Here is a 26,724-nt window from a genome sequence, read left to right as displayed (position 1 = left end):
TGCTCAAGGAGGACACCAGACAGTCTGCGTCTTTGGCTAGTTCCCTACAGCATCCACATATGCAGTCAAGCTAAGATGGAGGCAACTGGCAAATTCCTGGGATGAAATAAATGTCCCGGAGCTGAGGAAAGCAGCACAATTAAAAAGAAACGACTGTACTCATTCCATCTTAGCCTCGCAGCTATTACAAAATGACCCTACTGAGTGTTGAAGGTGAGGCTACTTTTCAGACAACGGGAGCCCCGATGCCCAAAAGACTGAATTGTACCTACAGTTGCTCTTCTGTAGGATAAAACTTCACTCCTTCACCTCTATTACCGACATACATTTCTCTCCTTTTCCTTGTTTTTAATTTCTCTTACTCTTAATCTTGGTTTTACTCATTTTTTTCCCTCCTCTCTCGCACGCCTACGCTACTTACTAGCTCTAATACTTTATCACTCTCCCCTCTCCTCCTCCTTACCTGCCGTTTGAATTTTCCAGTGATATTGACTTTGTGAGTGGGTACTAAACTCACTTTCTTGTAGCACTGAAATATTTTAAACATGCTGACATGTTATATATTTACCTTGCTTTAATGATGATATATCTGTATTAGTCTACATATCACGTGTATTACTATTTGTATTTATGTATTTACAGCATACTGTAATATGTCAATTTTATGTATTTTCTGACCTTTTGTGGAACATTTCTCCCTAGGCCACCTCTGAAAAAATGGATAAAATTATTCAGATGAGCTTTACCAGTAAACAAATGTCAATAACTAAAATATTAAACAGGTCTGCTGAAGAGCCAGACTCTGATGTCACAGTTTAAAATTCAGGTCAATTTCTGCTATTTTTCATCCTGATGCAAATGGAAAAGTTGCCCTTCAGTGATTATCATATATACAATTAGGATATCTCACATAGAACCAGATATCCCTATGCACCACACCTTTATCACCAATGACAGAAAATCCCCTTCACTGACCCCTATATGGTAGGGCACCTGCTAAGCTGAATGAGCACATCTCAGTCACACACCAGTCAGCCAAACATAACCCACAAAGCACAAAAACTGAAAAATACACCAAAATTAATGTTACTGTAATAACTACATACTTTATCGGAAAAATCTAAGAAAAGGAAAAGGTAAGAGGGTCCTTGCAAAGAAAGAAACACACTTATCAAATCAACTGTCACAAGTCTATCATCTCAGTTCATCCATTCCTGCCTCACCAATCACCATCAGACTAACACTTACTATATGCAGGCAGAGGTTCAATCTAGCACCCCTGAAGGAAAACCTTGAAAGAAAACTCCTATAGCTTTGGGCTGACAATCTGGTTGAAAATGCTTTCAGTGGTGGATATTAAAAATCTGCACAACGCTTGTGATAAGTCCTAGCATGGTCTATGAAGGCATCTATACATCACCATAAGAGAATGATAAAATTCCAGCAAGCCAGGTGGAAATAGACTATTTTACTTAATAGAATGCCTAACACCTTTTGGGATCAAATAAGCAACTGGATGATCCATCTTCTGTACAGATTAAATTGCCTCAGTGTAGTTTTTCAGCCCTCTCCTGGGACCCAGACCCTTCCCAAATGTTCAGGGCTCCAGTAAAAAGGAGGAAACTGCATATTTAAGCTGGTTATGGACATAACTTTCCAAGAAAGAAGTACTGGTAGCCACAGCTGCCAACCCTTGAGGAACACACAATGCCAATAACTAACTCACTGTACCCCTCCAGCTGAGGCGATAGCTACAAGCAAAGCTGTTCCCAAAATCAAGAGGATCTGGCCTAGCAACTTCAAAGAGGGAGCTGGTCAATCTGCCCCAAACAAAAACGAAAACCATCTCTGGAAGAAATAACTTGGAAGGATTAAAATATAAAATCTCTCTCAAGAACAACTTAAAAAGTAGCAGATAAGCTAAATCGTGTTCCAAATGCATGTACACCAAAGGTGCATTTGTTACCACGAACATTTTATGTAACAAGAAATTTGGAAACTGGTCCTCGGTCTGGTTTAACTACTAACTATATCAAATCAGTACAAAGAGTGACTCTGATCCAAGTGAAGTTTGTCTGTGTCTTTCGGCTTTTCCCGGTAAGGGGTCGCCACAGCAGAACTTCGGTCCGCTAATGATTGGCAGTTGATTTTTACGTACCGGCTTGCCAGGCCTGACGCACAACCTTCAACGAAGGTACACCCATTCACGCATGTCTCCACCCAGAAGATGCTCAAGCTGAGAATCGAACCGGACAGCGTCTTACTGTGAGGTGACAATGCTACCGCAGCACCACCACCGTGTTTACTCTGGTCCAAGTGATAATCCAATTAATTCACCATCTCTGTTAGTTGCTGTTTTTGTCATCAGTAAAGGGATCTCCTCCTCAGACTCCTACGATTTTCTAGTACTATAAGAGGCCTTGAAGAATTTATTTTAACTCCTCTTGCCGAAGAGATGACTAAAAGGTACGCTAGAACTCAAACCCACTTTCTAATGTAAATGGCAAAGAAGGGAATAGGAGCCCTTTTGTTATCACTTGAGTCAACAGATCTTCCATGACAAAACAGCAACATAGAGTACTAGTGTTCTGCCTTTGCCATTCTGTAGCCAAAAGAACTAGATATTTAAGAGAGACAAACACACTACAATGTTTCATCCAATTGGCAATGAGATTTGGGGAAACAAAAAAACAGACAAAACCAATTAAAACTACGCCACCAAAAAAAAAACTTACACCACAGTGAGACAGGAACAAAAAAGAATCAAACAGCCGCAGTTCAAGAAAGTAATGCAGACATTCAACGAGGCAATGATTTACTGCACCCAGTTAAAAGATCACCATAACAAAGTCATTTTTCCATCTGCCTCTTCAAGAGATAACAAGGAAGACCAGAGAGACAGAGACCCTACAAAGTACTTCTACAGCTACATAAATCATTAGTAACAAACAAAATCTTCACAAGTACAGATTCAGTGTGACTTAAGGTGGGGAGCCTTCTCTGACAAATTTTAACTTTTGACTAGGGATGATCTGTATTACAAAAAGAAGGGGATACCAGATGCACACGACTGTGACAATTAATCTGTTATAAAAGTCTGAACTGGCACTTAGCTGTTAAAGGAAACTAGTTCCAGCAGGGACTGGGTAGAGCGGGGAAAAAATAAGAGCCAGACAACATTGCTGATGGCATAGCCATAAGGTTAAGCTTTATTTAGACAAACAGGAAACGATAAATTTATACTGCAGTCTCTTCATAACAGATAAAATACATTCTTCTAGAAGAAGCCATCACATAAATAATACACAATGATCAACAGAAGGACTGCAAGAATTTTAAATAATACACAATGATCAACAGAAGGACTGCAAGAATTTTATTCCTATTTTTTTTAACAAATAAACACAGACTAGAGGTAAGCAAATCCCTGGCAGCAGCAAAACTTGGGCACGTTCTGGCTGGCACCCCACTGGGGACCAAGTCTATAAACAATACTTTTAATTGGAGGCCCAGGATGAAAAGCTCCACATCAAAAAAGATATTATGACTTAAGCAATGAACTGTAAACAAAACAACAAGATTGTGCTAATGACAGAAGTTAAGGCAGTTTGTCAGTTCTACCCGGCTGAAGTCTACACAGTAATTGTTTTGTTAGCCAGGCTGGCTGCAGTCTTAGCTACTTTGTTATTACATTGTTCCAGTTTAGCAAGTGGGCTGGATAGTTAGTTGGTGACAATGAGGTTTGCATATAAAACCCTTCTTAAGTTGTAACTGTAATGTTATGTTCATGTTCACTTAGGCTTTATTCTGTACAGCTGGTCATGTTTTTGATTATTAGTTGTTGGTTTGTTTACAGCCTGCTGGACATGTAGGTCAATTTCAAGTTGTCATCAATAATAAAGTATGTTTGACTAGGAAACTACTTCTACATTGGTACTACTAGATGACGTAACAGTAAAACTGATTTTGCCATCTAAGTAAGAACTGGAGATGAACAGTAGTAACCTTGCCTTATTTGCATTAAGTTGTAGTCAACTGCATTCGTATCAGGTTTCAGTAGTTGAAAAAGATTATGGAGTAATCATTTGTAATTCCGATATGCTTGAAGCAGAGCAGACGAAGGTGAAGCTGTCTGTCATTTGTACTAGGGTTGAGTGGCTATAACAAGGTACTTATGAAAACGTTAAAAAACAATGGGTGTAAAATGGACCCTTTGGGAATACCTACACTTATGGGTACAAAGGCTGACTGAGCAGTGTGTCATTCAACATAGTGAATTTTATTAAATAAATAGTGGTTAAATCACGAGATAGTAGGGTCTGAAAAGCCATGTCTCGATAGTTTGTGCAAGAGTATAAAATGCAACACTATCAAATGCTTTGCAGAAATCTAAAATATTAAAAAGATGAGTTTATCTTTATTTTTGCAGTTATAAGTTGCATTTAGAAATACCAGTATAGTTATGTCTGCACTATGGTTGACACAGAAACCATACTCAGTAATGGAAAGTAGATTCTTACCCATCAGAAATTGAAGTAATCAAAGAGTGGAGACATTTTTCAAGCATTTTAACACAGGTGGGACAAAAGCAGTTGGTCCGCAGTCTGACATTTCTGTAGAGTTGCTCTTTTCGTGTAACAGAAGAATACGTGTTTTGAGTCCATATGAAAGGAATTATGACTCCACTAGTGACGGCCACAAACTATCTAGTACTACTCCAGCCTGAGCTATGTTACTGGGGTGTGCAGTTAATAGCCTCTCTAGGATTTCATGTGGACAAAAGTATATTTGTTAATTGTAAATAACGAGATTAAGAAACATTTAAATTTATTACACAATAATAAATAAAAATACAATAAAAAATAAGCTATAAAACACTAAATATAACACAATAAATACTCAAAGAGAATGATAAAAAAAAAAAATGTTAGCCAAGCACCAAAGGTCACACATAGACAAACATATAACAAGTGAATGATGTTAACATAGTCTGAAATAAATGAGCTGCAGATTAACATAAAAGATAAAAAAAAAGCTTGAATAAATGGACCAACAACAGGAACTGCAGGACAGAAACCACCACAACGAATTTTGACCTAGGTTTCGTCTTTATTCAGACTTCTTCAGAATAAATGTTAAAAACAATACACACACCAGAATTTTATACACCTTTAAATGACATCATTAATCAATTAATTAATCAATTAAAATTTTTTATCCTACTTAAAACAACCTGAGCGCGCGCACACAACAACTTGATACTGTGATAACATACTGCATTATTAATAAAATAAAATCAATTCAAAAATCCAATTCAAAAGATACACGACGAAATATAATAAAGTAATAACATTAAACCACACACAAAATGATGTGTAAAAAATAAACTAGACACAATCATTATACATGAACACTAACTTATGGGCTAATCACCCAAGAATATGCTTCAATTTTAAAATTGGGGCTATACTAATATGGTCATTAGTGGCTAAAAAAGCCATTGGCAAGGTATTTAAAACAACATTAGTGCCAACTGTGTCATTCATTCCCATACCAGCATTCAACCTAAGTTGCCACCTCACCTCACTGATGTCTAAATGCATTTAACTTCCTCTGCTACAGCTTGACACATTCCTTCGGGATATCCTCTCCTAAGGAACATGCTCACTATAAACTCCACTTCCTTCAAAAACTCTAAATCGTCACTAACCATTCTGGCAGCCCTGACCATCTGACCTTTAATAATTGTTTTTTTCTGATGGCCAGAGTGCCAACTGGAATAACAGAGATAGGAATTTGAAAAAGTGGCTTTTCTATGAATGTTAGTTGACAAAGAATGACTTATAGGATCTATTTTCAAATTTACATCTAAACAGGAAATCTCCTGTTTGCTAAAGGTATGAGTGAACTTCAAAAAATGCACTGTGTCATTAATATATTCCATAAAGGCATTCACATCTTCTACACTACCTTCCCATACTATAAACAAATCGTCTAAAAAACGGGTATAGTGCCGAATGTTAGATCTAAACCTACTTAATAAAACATATTCCTGTTCCCAGTAAGACATAAAGTAATTAGCATAAATGGGGGCACAAGCTGCCCCCATTAGCTACACCTGTAGTTTGCTTAAAATAATACACCTCAAAAAAATGTAATTATTGCACAAAACAATTTCCATCAAGGTGATAAATACATTTATACGGTCCTGGTCGTACAGCCTAGTTTTAAAAAGCTGTTGTTCCAACCAATCCAACCCTATATCGTTAGGTATTACAGAAAAAAGATTCACAACATCAGTAGTGAGCAAAATAGTATTTTCATTAATTTCTACGGTTCTTAACTTCTCCAAAAATTGCCAAGAATCCTTTGTGATAATATCAAATAATTTGATGACTTTTTGCAAGTGATAGTCCAAATATTTACTTGTAAAACAAGTTTTACTACATTTACCATCTACTATAGGCCTGAACTTAACATTAACCAATCCCTTATGTATCTTGGGAATCCCAAAGATACCACTCGCCACAGGAAATTCGTTAGTCATAAAAAAATACTCTGATTCAGTAATTTGTCCTTGCATCAATAAATCCTCAACTAACATGTCCACCTTAGCATTTAAGTTGGTTTAAACTACTTTCCTTATAGGTGTCCCCACTTAACATGATTAACATATGATTGATATAATCATTTCTATCCACAACCACTAAACTGCTGCCCTTGTCATTTCTATCCACAACCACTAAACTGCTGCCCTTGTTGGGCTTCATAAATCTAATAGACCTATCCCTAACCAATTCATCTAACAAGCTCCGTTCATCCTTATATTTTTTAGGCTATTAAATGCGTGAAATCCATTAGCGGACTTACTTCTATTAATGTAATCTCTTATGTCCAGCTCACAAATTTTTTCAAATAATCCAACTATTCTTATGACGCTCCTAACATTAGGGACATAATATATAATAACTGGAAGTTTCTTAGGTTGCACTGTTTGGTATGGGATAAGCTTGGTAGTCATCTTAAATGTGTTTTTAGGAAGGCAAGATCATTGAAGCAATTATTAGAGAAGGGTGATAATTTTTGTAATGCAACTGGTATTCCCATTGGGAATTTCAAATGTGGTAGATGTAGTGTGTGTCATTATATTCTACTTACTGGTGCGAAGTTACATGTGGCAAGTGTACCTATTAGGTTGTACAGGCATTTTGATTGTTATACAAAAAATGTGGTCTACATGGCACAGTGTGCCCAGTGTCCGGCGTTTTACATCGGAAAAACTAGTAGATTCTTTAGAGACAGGATTAATGAGCATCTGTCAGACATAAGGCTAAAGAAAACAACTAATGCCTTATATAGGCACATTGAAATGCATGGTGGACATCAGTTTAAATTTTGTATATTACAAAATATTGTTAAGGATGCACAGGGTAATGTTCTAGATCTGCATTTAGACATCAGTGAGGTGAGGTGGCAACTTGGGTTGAATGCGACAGTCTTTCCTGGTATTAATGACCATATTAGTATAGCCCCAATTTTAAAATTGAAGCATATTCTTGGGTGATTAGCCCATAAGTTAGTGTTCATGTATAATGATTGTGTCTAGTTTATTTTTACACATCGTTTTGTGTGTGGTTTAATGTTATTACTTTATTATATTTCGTTGTGTATCTTTTTAATTGGATTTTTTAATTGATTTTATTTTATTTTATTAATAATGCAGTATGTTATCACAGTATCAAGTTGTTGTTGTGTGTGTGTGCTCAGGTTGTTTTAAGTAGGATAAAAATTTTTAATTGACAAATTAATTGATTAATGATGTAATTTAAAGGTGTATAAATTCTGGTGTGTGTATTGTTTTTAACATTTATTCTGAAGAAGTCTGAATAAAGACGAAACCTAGGTCAAAATTTGTTGTGGTGGTTTCTGTCCTGCAGTTCCTGTTGTTGGTCCATTTATTCAGTTTGTTTGGTTTTTGGTTTTGGTCGTCTTCATGGAGAGTAGTGTTGGTGGACCGGACATTCTAGGGCTGTTGAAACGAATTAACCAACAACTGGCTGAGCACATGATACAAATACAGCAGTTGGTTAATAAGCAGCTAAGTGGTCCAAATACTGAAGCAGAATTGGGTTCTGGAGGCTTGTTACCTGGTCAAAATGCTTCCAGAGGAGTGGTGGCTGCAGTACCATGTTCCAGTCCTCCTGAGGTGAATACCAGTTTGGGGGCTCCTATTTCAGCATTGAGGAACAAAGGTGTGGCAGGTAATTCAGTTAATTTGGATGCCATGTGGTGGAAAGTTAATAATTACAATTTTCAACAGAACGGGATGATGTCCAACCCAGGGGGGGCTGTAAACAAGCCCTTAACCGAACGTTTGAAGGATTTTGAGAAAAAGTTATTCTCTATGAAGAAATTGCAGATTGAAAACAGTTATTTACATAAAAACATTGAGTTGGGCTTAGTACTGCGGGGTTTACGGACCTGGAAGTACCCAAATGGAATTGAAGGTAAAAATGAAATGTTGGAGGAAGTTCATAAACTGTATGATGGAACGGGTCTTGAACTTATGAACATTATTATCAAATATAATGATCAGGTGATTGCTGGTTATTTGGCTGAATTAGAGACTGAGAATGAAGCTATTACGGTTGATTTAAATTTTGAGCACTATTATACTAACTATTGGCGAGTGTAGAGTCACATTGTGCGATTATACATGGGAGAAAAGCTCATAAAATTGTTTGGGACACTAATGAATACAAAAACAAAAAAGTGTATCCGCTTTCTGAAGGTAACACTAGGCATCAAGATCATTCAACCAATCAGCCATTGAGCGGTGAAGTGGAAGTGACGAGAGCAACCGGTAATATGAATACAAGAGCGGTTGAGGAGGAGTTCCCTTTAGAAGAAGGGCTAAGACGCTCGGAGAGGCTAAAGGGTCGCGTTCAGATGAACCAACAGCAAGGAAGCGGCAAATTCAGCGAGTATCCGAAGCGGGGAGCAAGGCCAAAAGGGAGGTTTCACCAGCAGCAACAACGCAATGTAGCCCGAACCGAGTGGAGAAGGTGATATTGGATGGTCCGGCCTTGTTTGAAGGTGAGACTTTCTTTCAGCATTACCAGGACAATTTTATTGACATTCAGTTACCGAACACCATTGTTGTGGCTGGCAAGTCTGCTGGGGTGGAGATTACTGATTTTGAATTAATAAATGCCAGCGTTATTGGAGCGGAAGTTAATGGTTTAAATCAAGTTAACACTATTGAATGTAACAGACCCAATTTTTTTCGAGCTGAGCGGGTCGCTAGTATTGGTGTTGACAAGATGACCTGTACAGACTTCGCTCCAACTGGTTGGGTTGACATTGGTGAATTCGATGATCACGTTTTTTTCTAATTCAAAGGACATTTCTGTTGCGGACATTGGGGGCGTACTTTTAAATGAGAATAACATCAATTTTGACAATAACAAAATTTTGAGTGACATTGATATGTGCAATGATTCATTTAGTACATGTACAAGTGAACAAACGAGGCAGATAATTGCTGAATTCTGTATGTGTGCTGTGGATGAAGTTTTTAACCCTGTTCATGAAGTATCTGAATCAAATGCTGGTATGTCTAAATGCAGATGACTTATGGACGTGGGGATATAGTAATGGGACTGCAGAGAGTAGGCTTGAAATTGTTTAAATTGTCTATTACCTAGGAACCGAAAGAAATTAAAATGTCAGCAAAACTTAATCAATGCTTTTAAAATACATGAGCAAATTCAAGTATCAACCTCACCAGAATTTGTAATTTTCAGCATTCTGCTGTTTAAACAGAACTGCACACCTTACATAGATGCTCATCATAATCTTCAACTAACCCTCCTAAACACAATTTTGAAGAAAAAAATTAAGGCAGAATTTGTAATGCATATGATTAAATGGAAAGTTTTAATCTGACACATGTACACACTGTTTTGTTTCCTCAAGCACCCATACCCCTGTCCAGATTTTTACCTCATATATTTGCCCGTTCCTCATAAAATCTGTGCTTTTTTTTGGCAAATCACTGGGATGATCTGAGGACTGAGGTCACTAATAATACATACAATGGAGTTTCAGACTTCAAATTCTTCAGCAATTGTATGTAAACACAAACCCTATTACTCTAGCAACTTTGTAAGTTTATAACAATCTGTACTTATGTTTGGACCTTTCCCATCCCCTTTCATAAAGGCATTGTCCAGAGTTCTTAACAATAAGAGGCTGACAGGTATTGACTAGTTAGTTAAATGACTGACACTGACATCTTTCTGCTTTTCCCGGTTAGGGGACGCCACAGCGGAACTCCGGTCCGCTAATGATTTGCAGTAAGAGTTTTACGTGCTGGCTTGCCGGGCCTAACGCACAACCTTCAACGAAGGAACGCCCATTCACGCATATCACCACACAGAAGATGCTCTAACTAAGAATCGAAAGGGCAACGTCTAACTGTGAGGCGACAACGCTACCGCAGCACCACCACCACAGTCTATTGACTAGTTAGTTAAATATGCCTGACATTATAAGAGGAGCTGACAATAACAGTCCTTAAAACCAATCTAATACTGTAAGCCTAAGAGAATACAGGAGTTTTTTCTACACTGCTTTCTGAATGACAACAGAGTTCTTGTATTTTATTTAATTGATATGGTACATAAGAAACAGGTATATAAACAACTGGACATTTTGTCGAAGTTTCTAAAATAAGGCTTCAATTCATGTCACAAATACTACATTAGCTCTAGCATAAACCTCTCGTCACCCATGATGTGTCAGAAAGTTTCATTTCAGACCATAACGTCACTTACAAAGCTAACTCTCACTAGTCACCTGGGAGTTTTTCACCGGCAACTGCATATCTCATACACCACAACAAGACGGTGATCTTTAGTAATAACTGATAAAAACCATGTTGCAAGTTAACTATATTCCAACCCTTAATAACAGGTGGTCCTTTTCCCCATGCTACTACCAACAGAATAAAAAAACAGGCAACTGTCCACTAACACGTGGAATAACCAAAGAATGCACGCGCTGCTCAGGGATTCAGTGAATGGAATGCATTATCCAGAAGGAGCATAACCGGTCAGGCTTACCTCTTTCACAGATACAAACTCCAGCAGTGGGAAAACCATATGTCGGTCTAAAAAGTGGGCGATCTTAGTTGAGAGATCGTACTCCGCCATTGTGTAACGGAAAAAGAAAATTTTCTGTCGCCGGAAGCCCGTAAAGCATGGAAACTAACGTCATTCGCAGCGCCGAAAGACTATTAAAGTATGTGTAAACAATGGTGCTCTGTAATAGTGGTTTCATGTGGTATAAAGCTATTGAAGTTGTATTTAAATAACGAATGTTTTGTTAGGAGCTAAAGATATGTCGGTAGAACATTACATGCATTTATGCATATTTGTCTTAGGCACAAAAATATTAATGGAGATAGCGCATGTTTGTAGAGAATTGTTGGTGTAGAACTTAACCTCTAAATCCAGTAAGTTTGGATAAAGCAATAAATAATAGAGTAACAAAAGCCCAATTCTAGGGTCAGATATAAACACCGCCGAGAGTTACAAACTAGCAAGGTTTTCCTAGTGTGCATTTTCTGAAGGATATGGAGTTAGAAAGTTGTATACATGTCATTTTTAGTGACTTTGATTTTAAATAATTTGATAGAAAACCACAGACTTTTTATGAGGAACAGACCAAAAATATGAAGTAAAAGCTTTGGCATTCTGACAAAATCTGGACGATTGAGAGGTTATATGTGGGAACATTTTTAGGGCATAACACTCGACACCCAAGGTCAGAGAAATCCAGAAACAATCGGAGACACTTTTTTTCACATTGGTGGTAAAACTTGAGAAGCTGACAGAATAAGAAAATGTGAATTAACAGGCATTTTTCTGAAAAGAAATCTAGTACTTGAATTTGTGTATTTCTAATTAACTATAACCTATCACATTTTCTTCCAATTGTACAAGGACAAAACAACATTTTGAGCCAAAATTAGGTATGTGAGTTAGGACCGTGGAATTTCTTAATTGAAATGTGTGCTTTAGGGAATTAGTTGCAAACAATTAAAAGTATTTATTTATTGAGAGTGAAACTTTAAAACTAGAATTATGACTTATGCATGGCTAAAGTTGAAGAAGAGAAAACAGTATGAGAAGCAGCTTCTGCCTGAGTAGAAGTAAAGTGTGATGTGGAAGAAAAGATTCAAATTTGTGTTAGTATTTGCCCCACAATAAGAGGGATCCCAATCCAAAACATTTGGTGCCTGTATTCAAGTTCCTAGGATTTTGGTGTTTATTTGTTAACTAGGATGGAACTGTGATCCTTCCGAACCTTTTTCAGCCCCCCCCCCTCCCCCCAGTAAGGTAAACAACAGTTATTTTTAAAAATGGCAGTTCTGTGCTAGACCCACTGACTGTAGAGTTTATGTGCTTAAGTAATCATCACCGCTTTTAAGTTTGTTCTCAATCTACCTTGTTGCAACTTTGTGTTATGCTGTCTAATTGTGGACATGAATGACTTATGAATAAGATTTTAATTGCAAAACAGAAGGGGGGTGAAATAATGGCATTTTGCGAAAGGTGATTTCCAATATTAAAACAGTTTGTGGTATCTTTTCTTGTACTTGACTCTGCAGTGGCTATTTGTTGTACCTCAGACACCTCATCTTTTACCTGGGATCCCTCTGGTGTAGCACCTATAGCTGCTATGGACTGGGGGTTAGCCACGTCTTCTGTTTCTGTTGGAGTTCCCCTCACTGGGCAAGGAAGAACCACTCTTGGTCCTGGGAGAGGGAACAGGTGAGGCTTCCCTGTTGTGTCAGAATGCTGTGTCCAAACCTAGGAAAGCAGTGTCTGCCATTAGTAGCACAAGTGGCCCCATTTTTCCTGTCAAAAAGAAACGGAAAAAGAAGCATGTATTTGCTGTCCCTCAAATTTCTTTGGCTAAGAGTAGTTTACTGAGCGTAGCGCAGGGTTTAATTCAGGCTATTGATCCTTTTTGGAAAGTAGTTTCTGGTAAAAAATAGAAGGATGCCTCCTTTCCCAAAGAGATTCAAGATTCTGAATCTGAACAGGAAGATGCAAGGATGTGTTCAGGGTTTTGTCCTCAGATTTCTGACTCAGAGAAAAGCTCAGTTTCTCATTCTCCATGTAGAGGTTTCTGTTTCCCTTAGACTATTGCTAGAATGTCCTAGTGCTTTCAGTGGGAGAAACTCAGGTTTTACAGTCTCACAGGAAATACTATGGATTGCTACAAATGGCATTTCCAAAGCCTACACCCATTCCTCATGTCCTGTCTACTTTAGAAGGATGTGTGTCGTAAAAAGGCAGATAGGTTGCACAGAGTTCCTCAGTCTTTTAAATTTTTATACTATGCCCAACCCAGCAGCTATAGACTTAGACTCCACTGCTGCTAACCACTTGGTTAACTGCTATCCTTCTTTTTCTAATAAGTGTGTGAAAATTATCATTGAGCATTGAAAAAAAATGTATACATCTGTAACTTTGATTTTTAGAATTTTAAATTGTCAGGCTCATATGGTAAAGCTTGTCTTGACATATTGTGAAAGTTTGAGGAATGTTTTATCTACTGTTTCTTCTCAAGAAGAAAAATATGATTTAAATAACTTGGTTTCTTCTATTTCACAGGTCACTAAAAATTGTTTGCAGTGTTTGTATGAATCTGTTGATACTTTTTCCAGGGTTATGGTCAGTGATACTGTTTTAAGGAGGCTTGCTTGACTACATTCTTGGAAACTCCCAGGTAATGTAAACATGAGATTTTAAACTCTGCTTTTGCTAGAGTTTTAGTGTTTGAAGCCCCACCCCCACCCCCTGTTGCAGAGGTGATCAAAACGTGTGATGAAAGAGGCAAACTGAGCCAGGGGATTTTAAGCCCACATTTTTCAAATTGTCCAAGGGATTTTCTTTCTTTCTCCTCATCCAGATTTGTCAAAAAAAAAAAAAACAGACTAAAAAATCTCCACAGAATTCAGATAAACAGACATTTAAGAAAAAGTGGCAAGCTGGTTCCACAAAGAAGTCTCGAAACACCCAAAACCAAGGACAGTCCAACAAGTCTGAATGAGTATTCAAGACAACTTGCAACTCCAGTCTACAATGGCCCCTTTTCTCGTCCAGAAAGTCTGAATCTCCATTTTTCTCTTTGGCAATAGACGTTTTCAGACAAATGAGTTCTGAAAATAATTTATCGCTGTTACAGATGGCAATGGGGGAAAATTCCTCCTTTCCAGGGGGTCATTCCTCATCCTGCAAATCATACTCTTTTGTTTCCACCAGTTCTTCATCACATGCTGTCCCAAGGAGGGATAGAACCAGTTCCTCCTTCCTAAGTGGGGAAGGGGTTTTATTCAATGATATTCCTAGTGCCAAAAAAAGAAAGAAAATGCTTGGAGACCAGTTCTGGATCTTTTTTATCTATGCAAACCTATTTGTGATAGTGCCCAAATTCAAAACTTTACAACCTGTTACCTCTTCTTTCTCTTTCAAGTTTCCTCATAACACTAGACTTAAAAGATGTTTATCATCACATACATATTTGTCTAGTCTTCAGACATTTCTTAAGGTTTTGTGTATCTGGATCACATTATCAGTTGTCTGCTTTATCCTTTGGACTATCCAGTGCACCATGAGTGTTCACAAAGTATTTAGCTCTAATTGTAGCTCATTGCAGGCTACAGGGTATCTACATTTTTCTATATTTAGACAACTTATCTTTGCAGAGTCTTTTTCAAAATGTCAGGGATCTCTGTCTTGAGTTAGAAATCTCTTGCACAAGCTGGGATTCCAAGACAGCATTCCAAACTCTTTCTACTCTTTCTTGGCTCCCTCACACAGGATTGGGCTCATGTGATGATAGCTAGATGCCTCAATTCAAAGATATTTTCTTCCACAGGAAAAAAATAGATCTTTATGTAGAGCTATTTCTAAGGGAATACCTCAGGATTTTGGGTCTTACAGCATCTATGATTTTCATGATACCCCTGGCAAGACTACACATGAAATATACAATGATGCGTGAAATATACAATGATATCTGAAATCTTTTTGGTACAAGTATCAACAACTTTTATCTTTTCTGATCTCAGTTTTGGTGTTTGTCAGCACAAAAATTTTTTGGTAAAAAAAACATATATCATTTAATCCAGTTCTGTCCTTCTCTGTCCCTGTTCCAAAGCAGTTGATTACTACAGACACTTTGGACTTTGCTTGGAGAGCAGTGTCAGGAGGGACAAAAGTGCAGGGTGTTTGGGACAACAAAGATAGATACAAGCGCACAGAAATATCAAGAAGATTCTTGCCCTGATCAAGGCATTCTACTCTCTGAACCATCTTCTGCCTCTTTTGTTTCTTTTACTCCCCCTTTTGCCTTCTTTTCATTTTTTCTGTATATATTTTCTTTTCCATCTCACCACTATTTTTCAGGATTGTCTCTGTATACAGAGAAAAAAATAAAAGAAGGCAAAGGGGGAGTAGCAGAAAATAAATGGATAGGAAAAACATGAAAAATGGAAGTACATGGTAAGGATTCAAAGTAAGGAAGACAAAGCAATGGGCAGGTGTGAAGTGTGAGACAATTTAATATGTCCTTTTGGTGTACATGAGATAAGAGCATTTATTCTTATTAACGAAACATTTTGTGACATATCTGAGACTGTTTTTTCAATGGAAAATTTTCTTGAATAATATGAAAAAAGAAAGACTAACTCACAACTCACAGAATCTTTGTAATAAAAGCATTTAACATAAATCAAAAAAGAAAATTCATGTACAGTTTCCAACAGAGATGGAAAGAGAGACTTTGAAAGGGCATTTGAAAACTTTATGTAAAGAAGCACTAGACATCACAAAGTTTGATAAAAGAGGGTTTATGGACTGGTGGGTGGGATTGTAATATTGTGTTAAAAATAGAGAAAAAATATGTGTATGCATATTCTACGCATGATAAATGTGTAGGGGAAGAGGAAATAATTGGGATAACCCAAAACATGTTTTTGTGAAATAGAATGGCATTTGATAAGTAACTGTGTTAAAATAAAATGTTACGTTTGTGGGCAAATGGTACTTGATGCAAAAATTTGAATTAAAATATTATAAATGTAATACAATTGGAAATTTGTGGATGGATTGTAAAAATGAAAATGAGTAAGGAAAAATAAAAAGAAAGAAGAAAATGAACAAAGAAGAAATTCTGAAGTAGTAGAAAGAAATAAAATCAGATGAGTAAAAATAATAAAAATTACATAAAAGAAGACTGAAATAAGTGATGAAGACATAAATCAGGAGATAGTGAAAGGAAAAAATATATTAGTAAAAGGGTAAAAGACAGAAAAAGAAAAAAAAAGGATAAATACAAAAGAAAAAAATGACATGGATGAAAAAGTATATATACAGCTAAAATTGGCATAATGATTAAGGTGTTTGAGTCACACACACAAGTAACAGTGTTTGATTCTCAGCTTTGGGAGGGAAATTGGCTAGGCTTAGAATGGCCCATAAAGGCAGTTGGTCCAGTAATTAGCTATGAAATTATGCACCCAAGGAAAAAGGAAAATGAGAATTTTAGAGTGTTTTCTGTAAAAGTGAATAGTATTAAGAATATAGTAAACAAATAGGGATTTTGGAGTGTAATGTAGATGCAATTATATTAGAGGCCATGTTTTTTAACAAATGAAGAAAGATTACAAACAAAGAAACTATGGGGAGGAAAGACGATCTAGAGTTTGGGAAATGAGAGATGTTCTGGAATAGTTATGCTTTTTAGAAGAAGAGTATAAGAGAGATGTAATTTTAGCAAAAATGAGAAGATTAATCATTGTAGATTTAAAATGGAAAGAACAAATGTATAGATTTGTCACATTATATTGTTATATTAATTGCAACCTGATTGTTTGTTTGATATTTGACTGTTTCTCTCTCTGTATTATTATAATTTTGGAAATGTCTGTATTTTTGTATAATGTTGGAGCTTTTCTCCCAAAGGACATTGTATCCAGAAAATAATAAATAAATAAATAATTGTAAAGAAAGGTTAAGCTTATTTCATCAGCTTTTAGATGATGCAGTGATAAATATGAATATTATAATAACAGGAGAATTTAATTGTGATTTAAGAGCTAAGCGTAAAAAGAAAGGAAATGATATAAGAAAATGTTAGAAGTTATAAGATGTGGTAAGTTAAAACTTTGGGACAAAGATTTATGGATTTACAAAAGGGGTATGTATAGAACTGAAATAGATTAATTTATACTTTCAGAAGGTTTAGTTATAGGAGAAGGGGAGGTTGTTGAAAAAGGATTTTCTGATCATCTTGCAATATGGCTAGACATAAAAGAAAACAAGTAAGATATAAAAATAAGCAACTGAATAAAAAGATAAATAAGAAAACATGGAATGAAGAGGGAAACAGATTAGTAATGCAGTTATGGAGAGATCATATTACTATGACACAGTTTATAAAAAAGTTGTTCTGAATGATGGATGATATTTAAGGAAAAATATAAAAAAAGTTTTTTACAGTGGCAATATGATGTGAGAAAAGTGGAGAATGACAAATATAAAAGAACATATAATGATGCATTGAAAAATGTAGAACATAATGACAGAAAGTACTTTGACAAAGAAAAATAATTATCTGAAAGAAATCAAGAACAAATACAGGAACTGTTATATAAGCAAATATATTTTTTACAAGAAAAAAAGAAATATTGAGTTTCTTAAGCAGCTTAGTAAAGGAAAACAGTGTAATGAGAGAGATAAAAATTTAAAAGAAGAAATAGAAAGAACTCAGGAAAGATTATGAATAGTGTAGTGCAATATGTACAAGAAATGTTTAAAGAAAAAAGAAGGCAGTGAAAAAAACATGGAAAGTAAAAAAAAAGTTAGCAGAAAAGGAGAATAAGGAGTTAGAAAATTAGATTTCTTTATATGAGATAGATAAAGTATTAGGGCAAGTATACATAGATTTGGCTGCAGGACCAGATAGAATAGGGTATGAAATGTGTAAAAAAAAAGTAAGGGCTTGGCAAAAAAATCTATTTTCTAAAGATCTTGAATGAATGGTTAAATGACGGTTTTATGTATAAAGAATTATGTAGTGGAGTACTTACATTTATATCGAAGAAGGAAGTCAGAAGACAATTAAAAATTGGAGATCAATAGTACTGAATAATAATAAGACCTTTATGAAAATAATATTAAATAGATTTGAAACTAAAATGGAAAATATAGTAGAAGATAGTTTATATATATTTAGCATAAAGGGAAAGGGCTGTCAAGAATTATTAATAATAGATAAATTCTGGATGATATGAATAGAAAAGAAGAAGCAAACGTCATGATATGATACTCTAATAAGGCATTTGATACAACTGGGCATGAAATCATATGGCGAATAATGAAATAATATAATATAACTGAGAAAGTTAGGAAATTATGTATGTCAATGTATAGAATTAGTAAAGTAAAATATGTGTAAATGCCTGGTTAAGCCAAGAGGTGTATATGAAGAGTGGTGTAAGACAGGGAGATTCTTGTTTTCTCTTTCCATTAGTTATGAATGTGATGGTATGTGAAATAAATTACAAAATGAAGAAGATGGGGTATATAACACCTGAAGTGTTAAGAATTCCAGTTCTGTTAATATATGCAGATGCATTATAATAACTGCAAAAAATGGATAAAAGAAGTAATAATTTGCATTGCACAAATGAGTGTCTACAGATTATAGTGATAGCTTTAAATAAAGAGAAAAGTTAAGGTTCAGGTGCTGTAGTACAGATAGTGGGTATACATTTTACAATGAGTGAAATTTCTGTGTTGGGTGAAATTATTTGAAATAAAGTTGCAAGTAGAATTCAGTGGAAGAAAACAGAAGAAATAAAACAAACCTGTCTTTTCTGGAGAGCATATAAATTATCATTCAGAAAAGGTTTATTTGATACATTTAGTACTGATGGGAAATTAACATATTTAGCAAGTGTATTTATATTGCCAACAGTATATGAAAATGTATTATTGCAGACAATTTTTCATTTATATTTGGTTCTAGATTAAACCCAATAAAAAAAGGATTTTTGTATGTAGGTAAAGAGGAGTGAAGTTTAGGGTTAATTGACCCAGTGGTATATGCTGCTTCATTAAATTTGTACAAAGTGTTAAAGTAGATAAATGAAAAAAAGATTAGAGATTAGTAGTAAAATTGTATATACAATTATGAAAAAGTTTGGGACATGGTAAAAATGAATAAATGAAATAAAGAGTGTATAAATGAAAAAATAAAATGCTACTAAAATATTTCAGCGGAAAATAAAAATTGATGATATAGAAAAAGAAAGAAAAACATGGCATAAAAATGTAATTTTAAAGCAACATGTAAAACCATGGGAAAATCTAACAGATGAAAAAAATTAAGGCTATAATGTTAAGAAGCAAATGCTGTAATCAGAAAGACAAATGTCAAGATTTTTTGTGGAAACTGGTAATAGATAAATTACCAGTAAAAGGAAATCTTCCATATGAGAAGAAAAGTGATAGAATATGTTTACATTGTCAAGAAGAAGAAACTATGGAACATTTGTTTTTGAAATGTAAAAGAATAAAAAGTTATGGGGAAAGCTATATAAATAATATTGTTTTCAGAGATATAAAAGAAGTGGCTAAGATAAACATGGATATGATTAAATATGGATATTATAAGAAAATAAGCAAAGAATGTGTTAAAAGAATAGCTATAAAGTTATTTTATGTCATGCTGGTTTTATGGAATGAAATAAATGGAATTTTGTTTAATAGTAAATTAATTTTAACACCAATATTAAGCAAAATCGGGAGTGGGGGTCTATTAGGGATGAAAATTTGGTATGATTGTAAACGAGATTATGAATATGTGTAAATATATTTTATTTGTACATTTGTAATTATATTATAAATAAGAGTTCTTTTTGTATATAAATAAGTTTTTCATTAGGTGCCATTTCATCTTTTGCATCCATCTGAGCTATCACTAATTCAGACAGATGAGGCCTCAGTTTGATGACTCACACAAAAGACAACATACTCCCCTTATGCTACACTGCAGTGTTAGCAATTCTTCTTCATAGTGTAGGAATATTACCTACAGCCTTCTGCACCAAATGCAAGGGTGCTACCCGTTGCACTACTGACACAGCTAAATTCATCAAATTGCAATTATGACTGAGAAAAACATTACAGAAAAGACTAACGTAGTAAAAAGCTATGGATTTCTTCAGACACTTACTGAAATGCTCAGTTACCATAGCTAAAAGCAGACTGAAGAGGCATAATGTAGAAATAGTACTGTGATAGTTGTGATGTGTACTTAAAAAAGGAATAAAGGGATAGGGCATAGGTTCATACAAAGTTGCTATGCATGCAGTGCAAGAGGCCATTAGGGAGTCTAGCCCAAATTTCCATTTGCCCCCCCCCCCAACCACTGTCTAAGTGACTTGCTCAAAGTCAGGTAGTATGAAAATGAAGATGGAAAGATTCAAACAGTGTACTGTTGGCACTAGAAGCAGAACTTTACACCTTTGTACTAACTGCCAGACATACCACAAGTTCAGTTCGAGGAACAGGAATAGGTTGCTGCATGCTTAAATTCACTGATGGTTGTAACCCTCAGGAGTGCAGTTTCCTGCAAAAGTACACAGAGTAATTTCAAAATCTTACAGAGCCCAGAACATAAGTAGTACATTATCATTATTAAGGAGTGACTTTTGCTAATGAGTGATTATGTTGTACATTAACAAATACGTTGATAAGCAGTGTGATGCCCACCACTGCTACCAGTATGTGATGGCCATCAATATGTGTCATCCCCATGCTGGGCTAGTAATCAAGGAGCCTGAATCCTCACCACTGAAACTGGAGAGGGATGTGCACTTGGAATACAAATGTGTACACTCAGTATTTCCAGATGCAGACCTCTCTGCATCAAGTACAGTTTTCCTTAGGAGCACACAGGGAACAAACTCAGCCCAGGGTATGGATGTCTCTTATCTGTCTCTCTCCAGGCCCCCAATAAGACTCCCCATTGGTACAGCTGTAAGGTTAGGTCCTCTGCCAAGTGTCCAAGCACACACACCTGGGAAAGGCTGACACACATTTACTAGCTATGCCCCCTTCTGCCCAGACTATAAGGTAGTTATCACCACCACCAGACACTCCACAATCAGCTACTCTAAGGCCCTTAACAAAGGGTGTCCAATTATACTGTGTAATATTAGTACTAATACAAATGGTAGTAGTTCACCAAGATGGCTAGGCCTTCTGCAGTGGCCCATACAGTGTCACCAAATAAATATAAGTACTCTCAAAGGTTAGATACTTTCTATGAGGACCAGCCACAATAACAGTTTTTAATATATTTAATAATAAATAGTAAAAGAGCATGAAAATACTGACTATATATATTAACAGTAAACCACACAGTTCAGATCACAGAAAATATTGAAATTAACATTGAGGGACAGACTCATACAAATAAAGAAAAACACCCTGTGAACTAAGCTTCACTATATTCCTGACTGAATCTAAGAGAATTTTACTGCTCCCTAGTTAAGTTACTTACTACTACAAGGCAAGATGCTGTAGGTGAGGGTCTTTCTAGTCAGGATTCCCAAAACAGAATACTCAGTACTCTGAGATTTCTCTTTGTAATATCTAAAATATAATTTCCAAGAGGGCCAACAGAATGACCTCATCTGGTCACCTGACTCTAGTTTCTCACAGTATTGCCCTTTGAAGCTGAGACACAAATTTAGCACAAATGGCCACAATACACATCCAAATGCTTATGGCAGTGCCTGGGGCCTCCCATCTTTTCACTGAGCTAATGAACAAAGGCTCTTTCCTAGACCTAGTGTCTCAAGTCCTCTTCAGCACTGTGGGGTACCGTTTTAATGGCTTAACAGCTTATTCACATTTCACTTATTTTTTGCTATCTCAGTGCCCTTTATTCAAACATATACATTTAATTCAGTTGCTATAATATATGTACATTTCTTTTCATTTCAGCAGGGTGCACCATTGATACATTTTAACACAAACAAACTTCTGTACAAATCAGTTTGATATACAAATGACATACAGATCTAATACATTTGTAACACAGGCATCTTGACTAAATCAGTTTGATATTCAAAGGACATATCATTCTTTACAAAATTCCAGCTGGCTGTGCTGGCACTTGCTCATATCGTCACAAGCAGAATAAAATTAAAAGAGAAAAACATATAATGCTCAAAGACATCTGTGCTGCAGAAGAAAAAATGGTTTTCCAAAAGTAAGTAATAGAAAGTTGGTAATATTTGGCTATAGAATTACAGAACAGCATAGTATGGAGAAAAACAACATAACATTACTTACAAAACAAATGCAACCAAGAAAGCATTTCCCACAATATTTTGCCCCCCCCCCCAAAAAAAAAAAAAAATCTTCCCAGTGTAAGGACTGGGGAATAGAATCATGTTCCAGTCCCTTCCTTTTAATGTCTCATTATCAGTGAGTCAGATTTGTAGAAGATTGATTTTCCTGTATGTTCACAAATCAGTATGTGAGCAGAATAACAAGAAAAGATAGAAAGTATAATGCCACAAGACCTCTGAGCCTCAGAAAAAAAAATAGCTATCCAAAGTTAAGGAATAGCAAGTTGTTGATATTTTGTTGTAGACTTAATTAGTAAGGGGAAAAGACCATGACATTAGTTATAAAAGAAATGAAAATAAAACATTTTCTACAGCATTTAGTCATAACAAATCTTTCCACTGCAGGCACTGGGCAACATAATAAGTCCCTTTCTTTCCAGTAGCATCTGTCACTCACATATGAAGATGCAAGGATCTCTCATCGCAGTGACAGTTTTGACACCTCAGGAAGAGTGTCTGGAGGAGGGGACTGGCAGTTCAACTTGGACACAACAGGATACTTCAAACAGAGGCCTACAATTTAACTACCTTTGGTTGCAGGTGTATAACTCCATAGTATAGTGAAAAACAGTAAAACAGGGTCTGGGACGCACAAAAATGAGGGTCATTACAGGAAAAAAAAATAAAGCACTCCTTTTACAGAAAGTATATAACATTACAGTGACTGACACAAATCCCATTATATGGCAGTGGCATGGGAAAACAACATTATTTCTTTATATCTAGCATGACTCATATAAGGCAAACTTGAAATGGATTTGAGAAAGAGAAAGTGTTGAAGAAAAACAAGCTCATGATGATATGTCAACCTCATTGGCAGCCATTTTGGGAAAAACATTAAAATTCTATGTGAAGCACTTGGAGTGATTTTAAGGAGTTAAAATGACTCAGAAAACAAAGCTGGGTAAGAAAAATAGAATTTTTAGCTCTAAGGTAGGGTTTTCCTTTAAGAAGCCTGTGGAGTGAGCTTCCTGCAGTATTTTATTTATTATATTTTATTTACATTTTGTTTACCCAGGTAGAAACATGTAGGTTATCACTATAATGTAGAAACAAAGACAAGAGCACCTTAAATATAATATTTGTACACTGTGAAGTTAGAAGGTTAGGCTGTATACAGAAACAAATATTGCTGTAAGGGAGGTATTATGTATACAGAAATAAATATTTCTGGAAGATAGACTCCTTGCTGGGAGAAAAAGAATATGGGTTACCAGTGTAAGCTCTGGAAGAAGAATGAAATGTGTTGCTAATTAATAAAATAAAATTATGTAAGTTGAACTTACCCATAAAAATAGATGTTCAAAATCTTCACTGCTGCAGTAGCCTACAGGTTGTATCCTGTCAAGGATGCAGTATCCAGCCAGCTTTCCAACTCTCTAACCCCCTCCCACACAGTCACTCTGACTGCCTATAGGATAATCCCTTTGGAGGAAACTATAAAAGCAGCTGGAGTGACTGAAACTCTTCAGGACTTTCTTGCCCCCAAAAGAGAAAAAGGGGAACTCATCCTGAACTAACCATAACTATAGTAACCAATGAAAAACCAACCACAGCAACAACAACAGGTTCGACAATAAGGGTTGTAACGCATACCCACTACGTACAACAAGGGAGACGGTGAGTGAGTGTGGCTACTGTAGTGAAGAATTCAAACATCTACTGTTATGGCTAAGTGCAATTTACACAACTGTACTATGGTCATCATTCTCATTGCTGCAGTAGCCTATGAGTAGATTACAAAAGCTTTCCCAACCTAGGAAGAGGAAGGACAAGGGTCCAGGAGCTCCTGGAGAATAGTCCTTGTAAAGCCAGCTGTGGACATAGAGAATGAATCCAGTTTGTAGTTTTTTCCCAGAGGTATGGATGAAGGACCAAGTTGCTGCCTTTAGAATGCTTCTAAACTCCACCTCTTTCCAATACAGCATTGAAGAAGCTAAGACCCTGGTAGAATTGGCCTTAACCCTGTCTGAAATAGTTTCACCATGGTGGGAGTAACCAAACAGGAGAGGACAACCATCTAGAGATACTCTTTTTAAACATGAGTTGACCTTTCTTAGTCCCAGTATAGGAAATAAATAGCTTGTCTGCTTTCCTGAAGGACTTTGTGCTATCAAAGTAGTACCTAAATTGGGTATGCACAGGCAAGTAGTGAACATTTTGTTTTCCCTTGTTTATTCAGTCTGGATATAAAAAAGTGAATTCTGAGATGATCTTAGGCATGAATGAGAGAGTAGTCTGCAGCGTGACCCTATCTGTATGAAAAAACAGATGGGGTTCTGCCACCATGAGAGCTTGCAACTCAGATATTTACCTTGCAGATGTCAGGGCAAGATGTAGAACAGTTTTCCAAGTAATGAACCTCAAAGCAGCCAAAGATGCAAGTTCAAAAGGGGACAATGTTTCTCCAGCACAAACGTGAAATCCCAAGATGGAGGTATTTGTTTATGAGAAGTTGTCATGTGTAACACACCTTTCATGAATTATTTGACCAGAAACATGAAAGAAAGAAGGGGATCCATAAGCAAACAAACTGAAATGGCTACTAGATGCCTTTTGATAGAAGCATATGAAAGGCCAGATGATTTTAGCTCACACAAATATTTAAGCATGAGAGATGCAAACTCCAGGATGGAACCCTGGTTATTGGCTAAACACCAACTAGAAAATCCTTTCCATTTACCAACATAGGGCTTTCTAGTAGCAGGCTTTATTGTCACCTTTAGTACTCACCGTGCATCCTCATGAAAAAGGTGCCTAAAAGGTACAAAAATTGAATTATCCAGGCAGTCAGTTGCTTGATGTTGGAGTGAATCAAACTCCCCTTGTCCAGTGTGAGTAGATTCAGTGTGTCAAGATGCTTTTGGTAATTGTCCATTTTCATTAGAAGAGTGAACCATTTTTCCCTGGGCCAAAAGGGAGTCACCAATGATTTTTGATAAATCTTTCTGAATCTTCAGAAGTACTTTGGAAATCAGTGGAAATGATGGAAAAGCATATGGGGACATCCCCAACCAGGGGAATGAGGAAGCATCTGTTCGCCAAGCTTGCTTAAAAGGATTAATGAAACAGAATTTGTCTAGGAGTTTGTTTTGAAAGGAGGTAAACAGATCTACTTGATTATGGATTAATTCCTAGAATACCTCTGAATTGATTTCCACTTATAAGGGTCTGTCCAGGATCTGCTGAGATTGGCTGCCACTATGTTTTGCTGTGGCAGTATGTAAAAGGTCCAAATATTTGGAGAAGGTTGAAAAGCTAACTCCCAAGCTGTCATTGCCAAGTGACATAGTTGGTATGACTTGGTGCCCCTTGTTTAAGTATCACATTACTGAGGTGTTGTCTGTAATCCCACGAAGAGGACCTTTTGCCAAAGATGATGTAACACTTTTACTGATCGAATCATACAGACCTTGCACTTTTACTGCCATACAAACTGCACCTCAAGCAAAATCTGAGCAGTCTGTCAAGACCAGTCGTGTTGGGGTAGGAAGAGAGAAAGGGAGAAATTCAAAACTGGTCTCCATAAGTGCTGCTTTTTGGGATCAAAAGCATTCTGGAATAAAAGCCCCTCCCTAGGTGTTTCTCAGCAATATGTTCTATGGCACATGCAGCTAACATGTGTTGGAGCATCTGAGGAAACAACTCTATTTAGTTTGGGGGTGAGGGAGAATTCCTGTGAAAGGAGGAGGAGAATCTATCCATTAGTAGCAGTAACCTTCCTGAATCACATGCAGAAAGCCAAACAGAAGCACTGAGGATTAGATACTGAGAAACAGAAGAAAAGTAGGGGCAAGGGGGGTGGGGTGGGTGGTAACCAGGTCTCTGGCACAGTCATTGTGAAATTGGTGTCGGACTCTTTTTTAGGGGCATTTCTTTATTTTTGGATTTGGGAATTGTTACCCTCTTGCCATTTCTTTTTGGGGTCTGCCTGTTATTAGACTGCATTCTCTGCTTGTTCTGGCCTTTGAAAGAGAGAGTGGGTTTGGAAGGAAAGAATTTGTGTCTTTCGGCTTTTCCCGGTTAGGGGTCGCCACAGCAGAACTCCAGTCCGCTAATGATTGGTAGTTGATTTTTGTGTGCCAAGTTACCAGCCCTGATGCACAACCTTCAACGAAGGTACGCCCATTCATGCATGTCTCCACGCAGAAGATGCTCTAGCTGAGAATCGAACCGGACAGTCTCTTACTGTGAGGCGACAATGCTACCGCAGCACC

At 36.5% G+C, this 26,724-nt stretch overlaps 1 protein-coding gene across 1 annotated transcript in view; it reads right to left on the bottom strand.

Moving 5' to 3' along the window:
- EIF3E (eukaryotic translation initiation factor 3 subunit E) overlaps positions 1–11,260 on the bottom strand; it is a gene marked incomplete in the record, with an annotated part of 1,040,336 nt that extends 1,029,076 nt beyond the window's left edge. The window contains 1 exon segment of the mRNA XM_044065734.1: positions 11,127–11,260. Coding sequence (XP_043921669.1) covers positions 11,127–11,216 — 90 coding nt within the window.
- Between the last annotated feature and the right edge of the window lie 15,464 nt (positions 11,261–26,724).

The sequence above is a fragment of the Protopterus annectens genome, chromosome 3.part0 (assembly GCF_019279795.1).
Source record: "Protopterus annectens isolate FY-2018-M chromosome 3.part0, PAN1.0, whole genome shotgun sequence".
Classification (NCBI taxonomy): Eukaryota; Metazoa; Chordata; order Ceratodontiformes; family Protopteridae; genus Protopterus; species Protopterus annectens.
The sequence above is the reverse complement of the archived record's forward strand: the minus strand, read 5'-3'. Positions and strand labels throughout refer to the sequence as shown.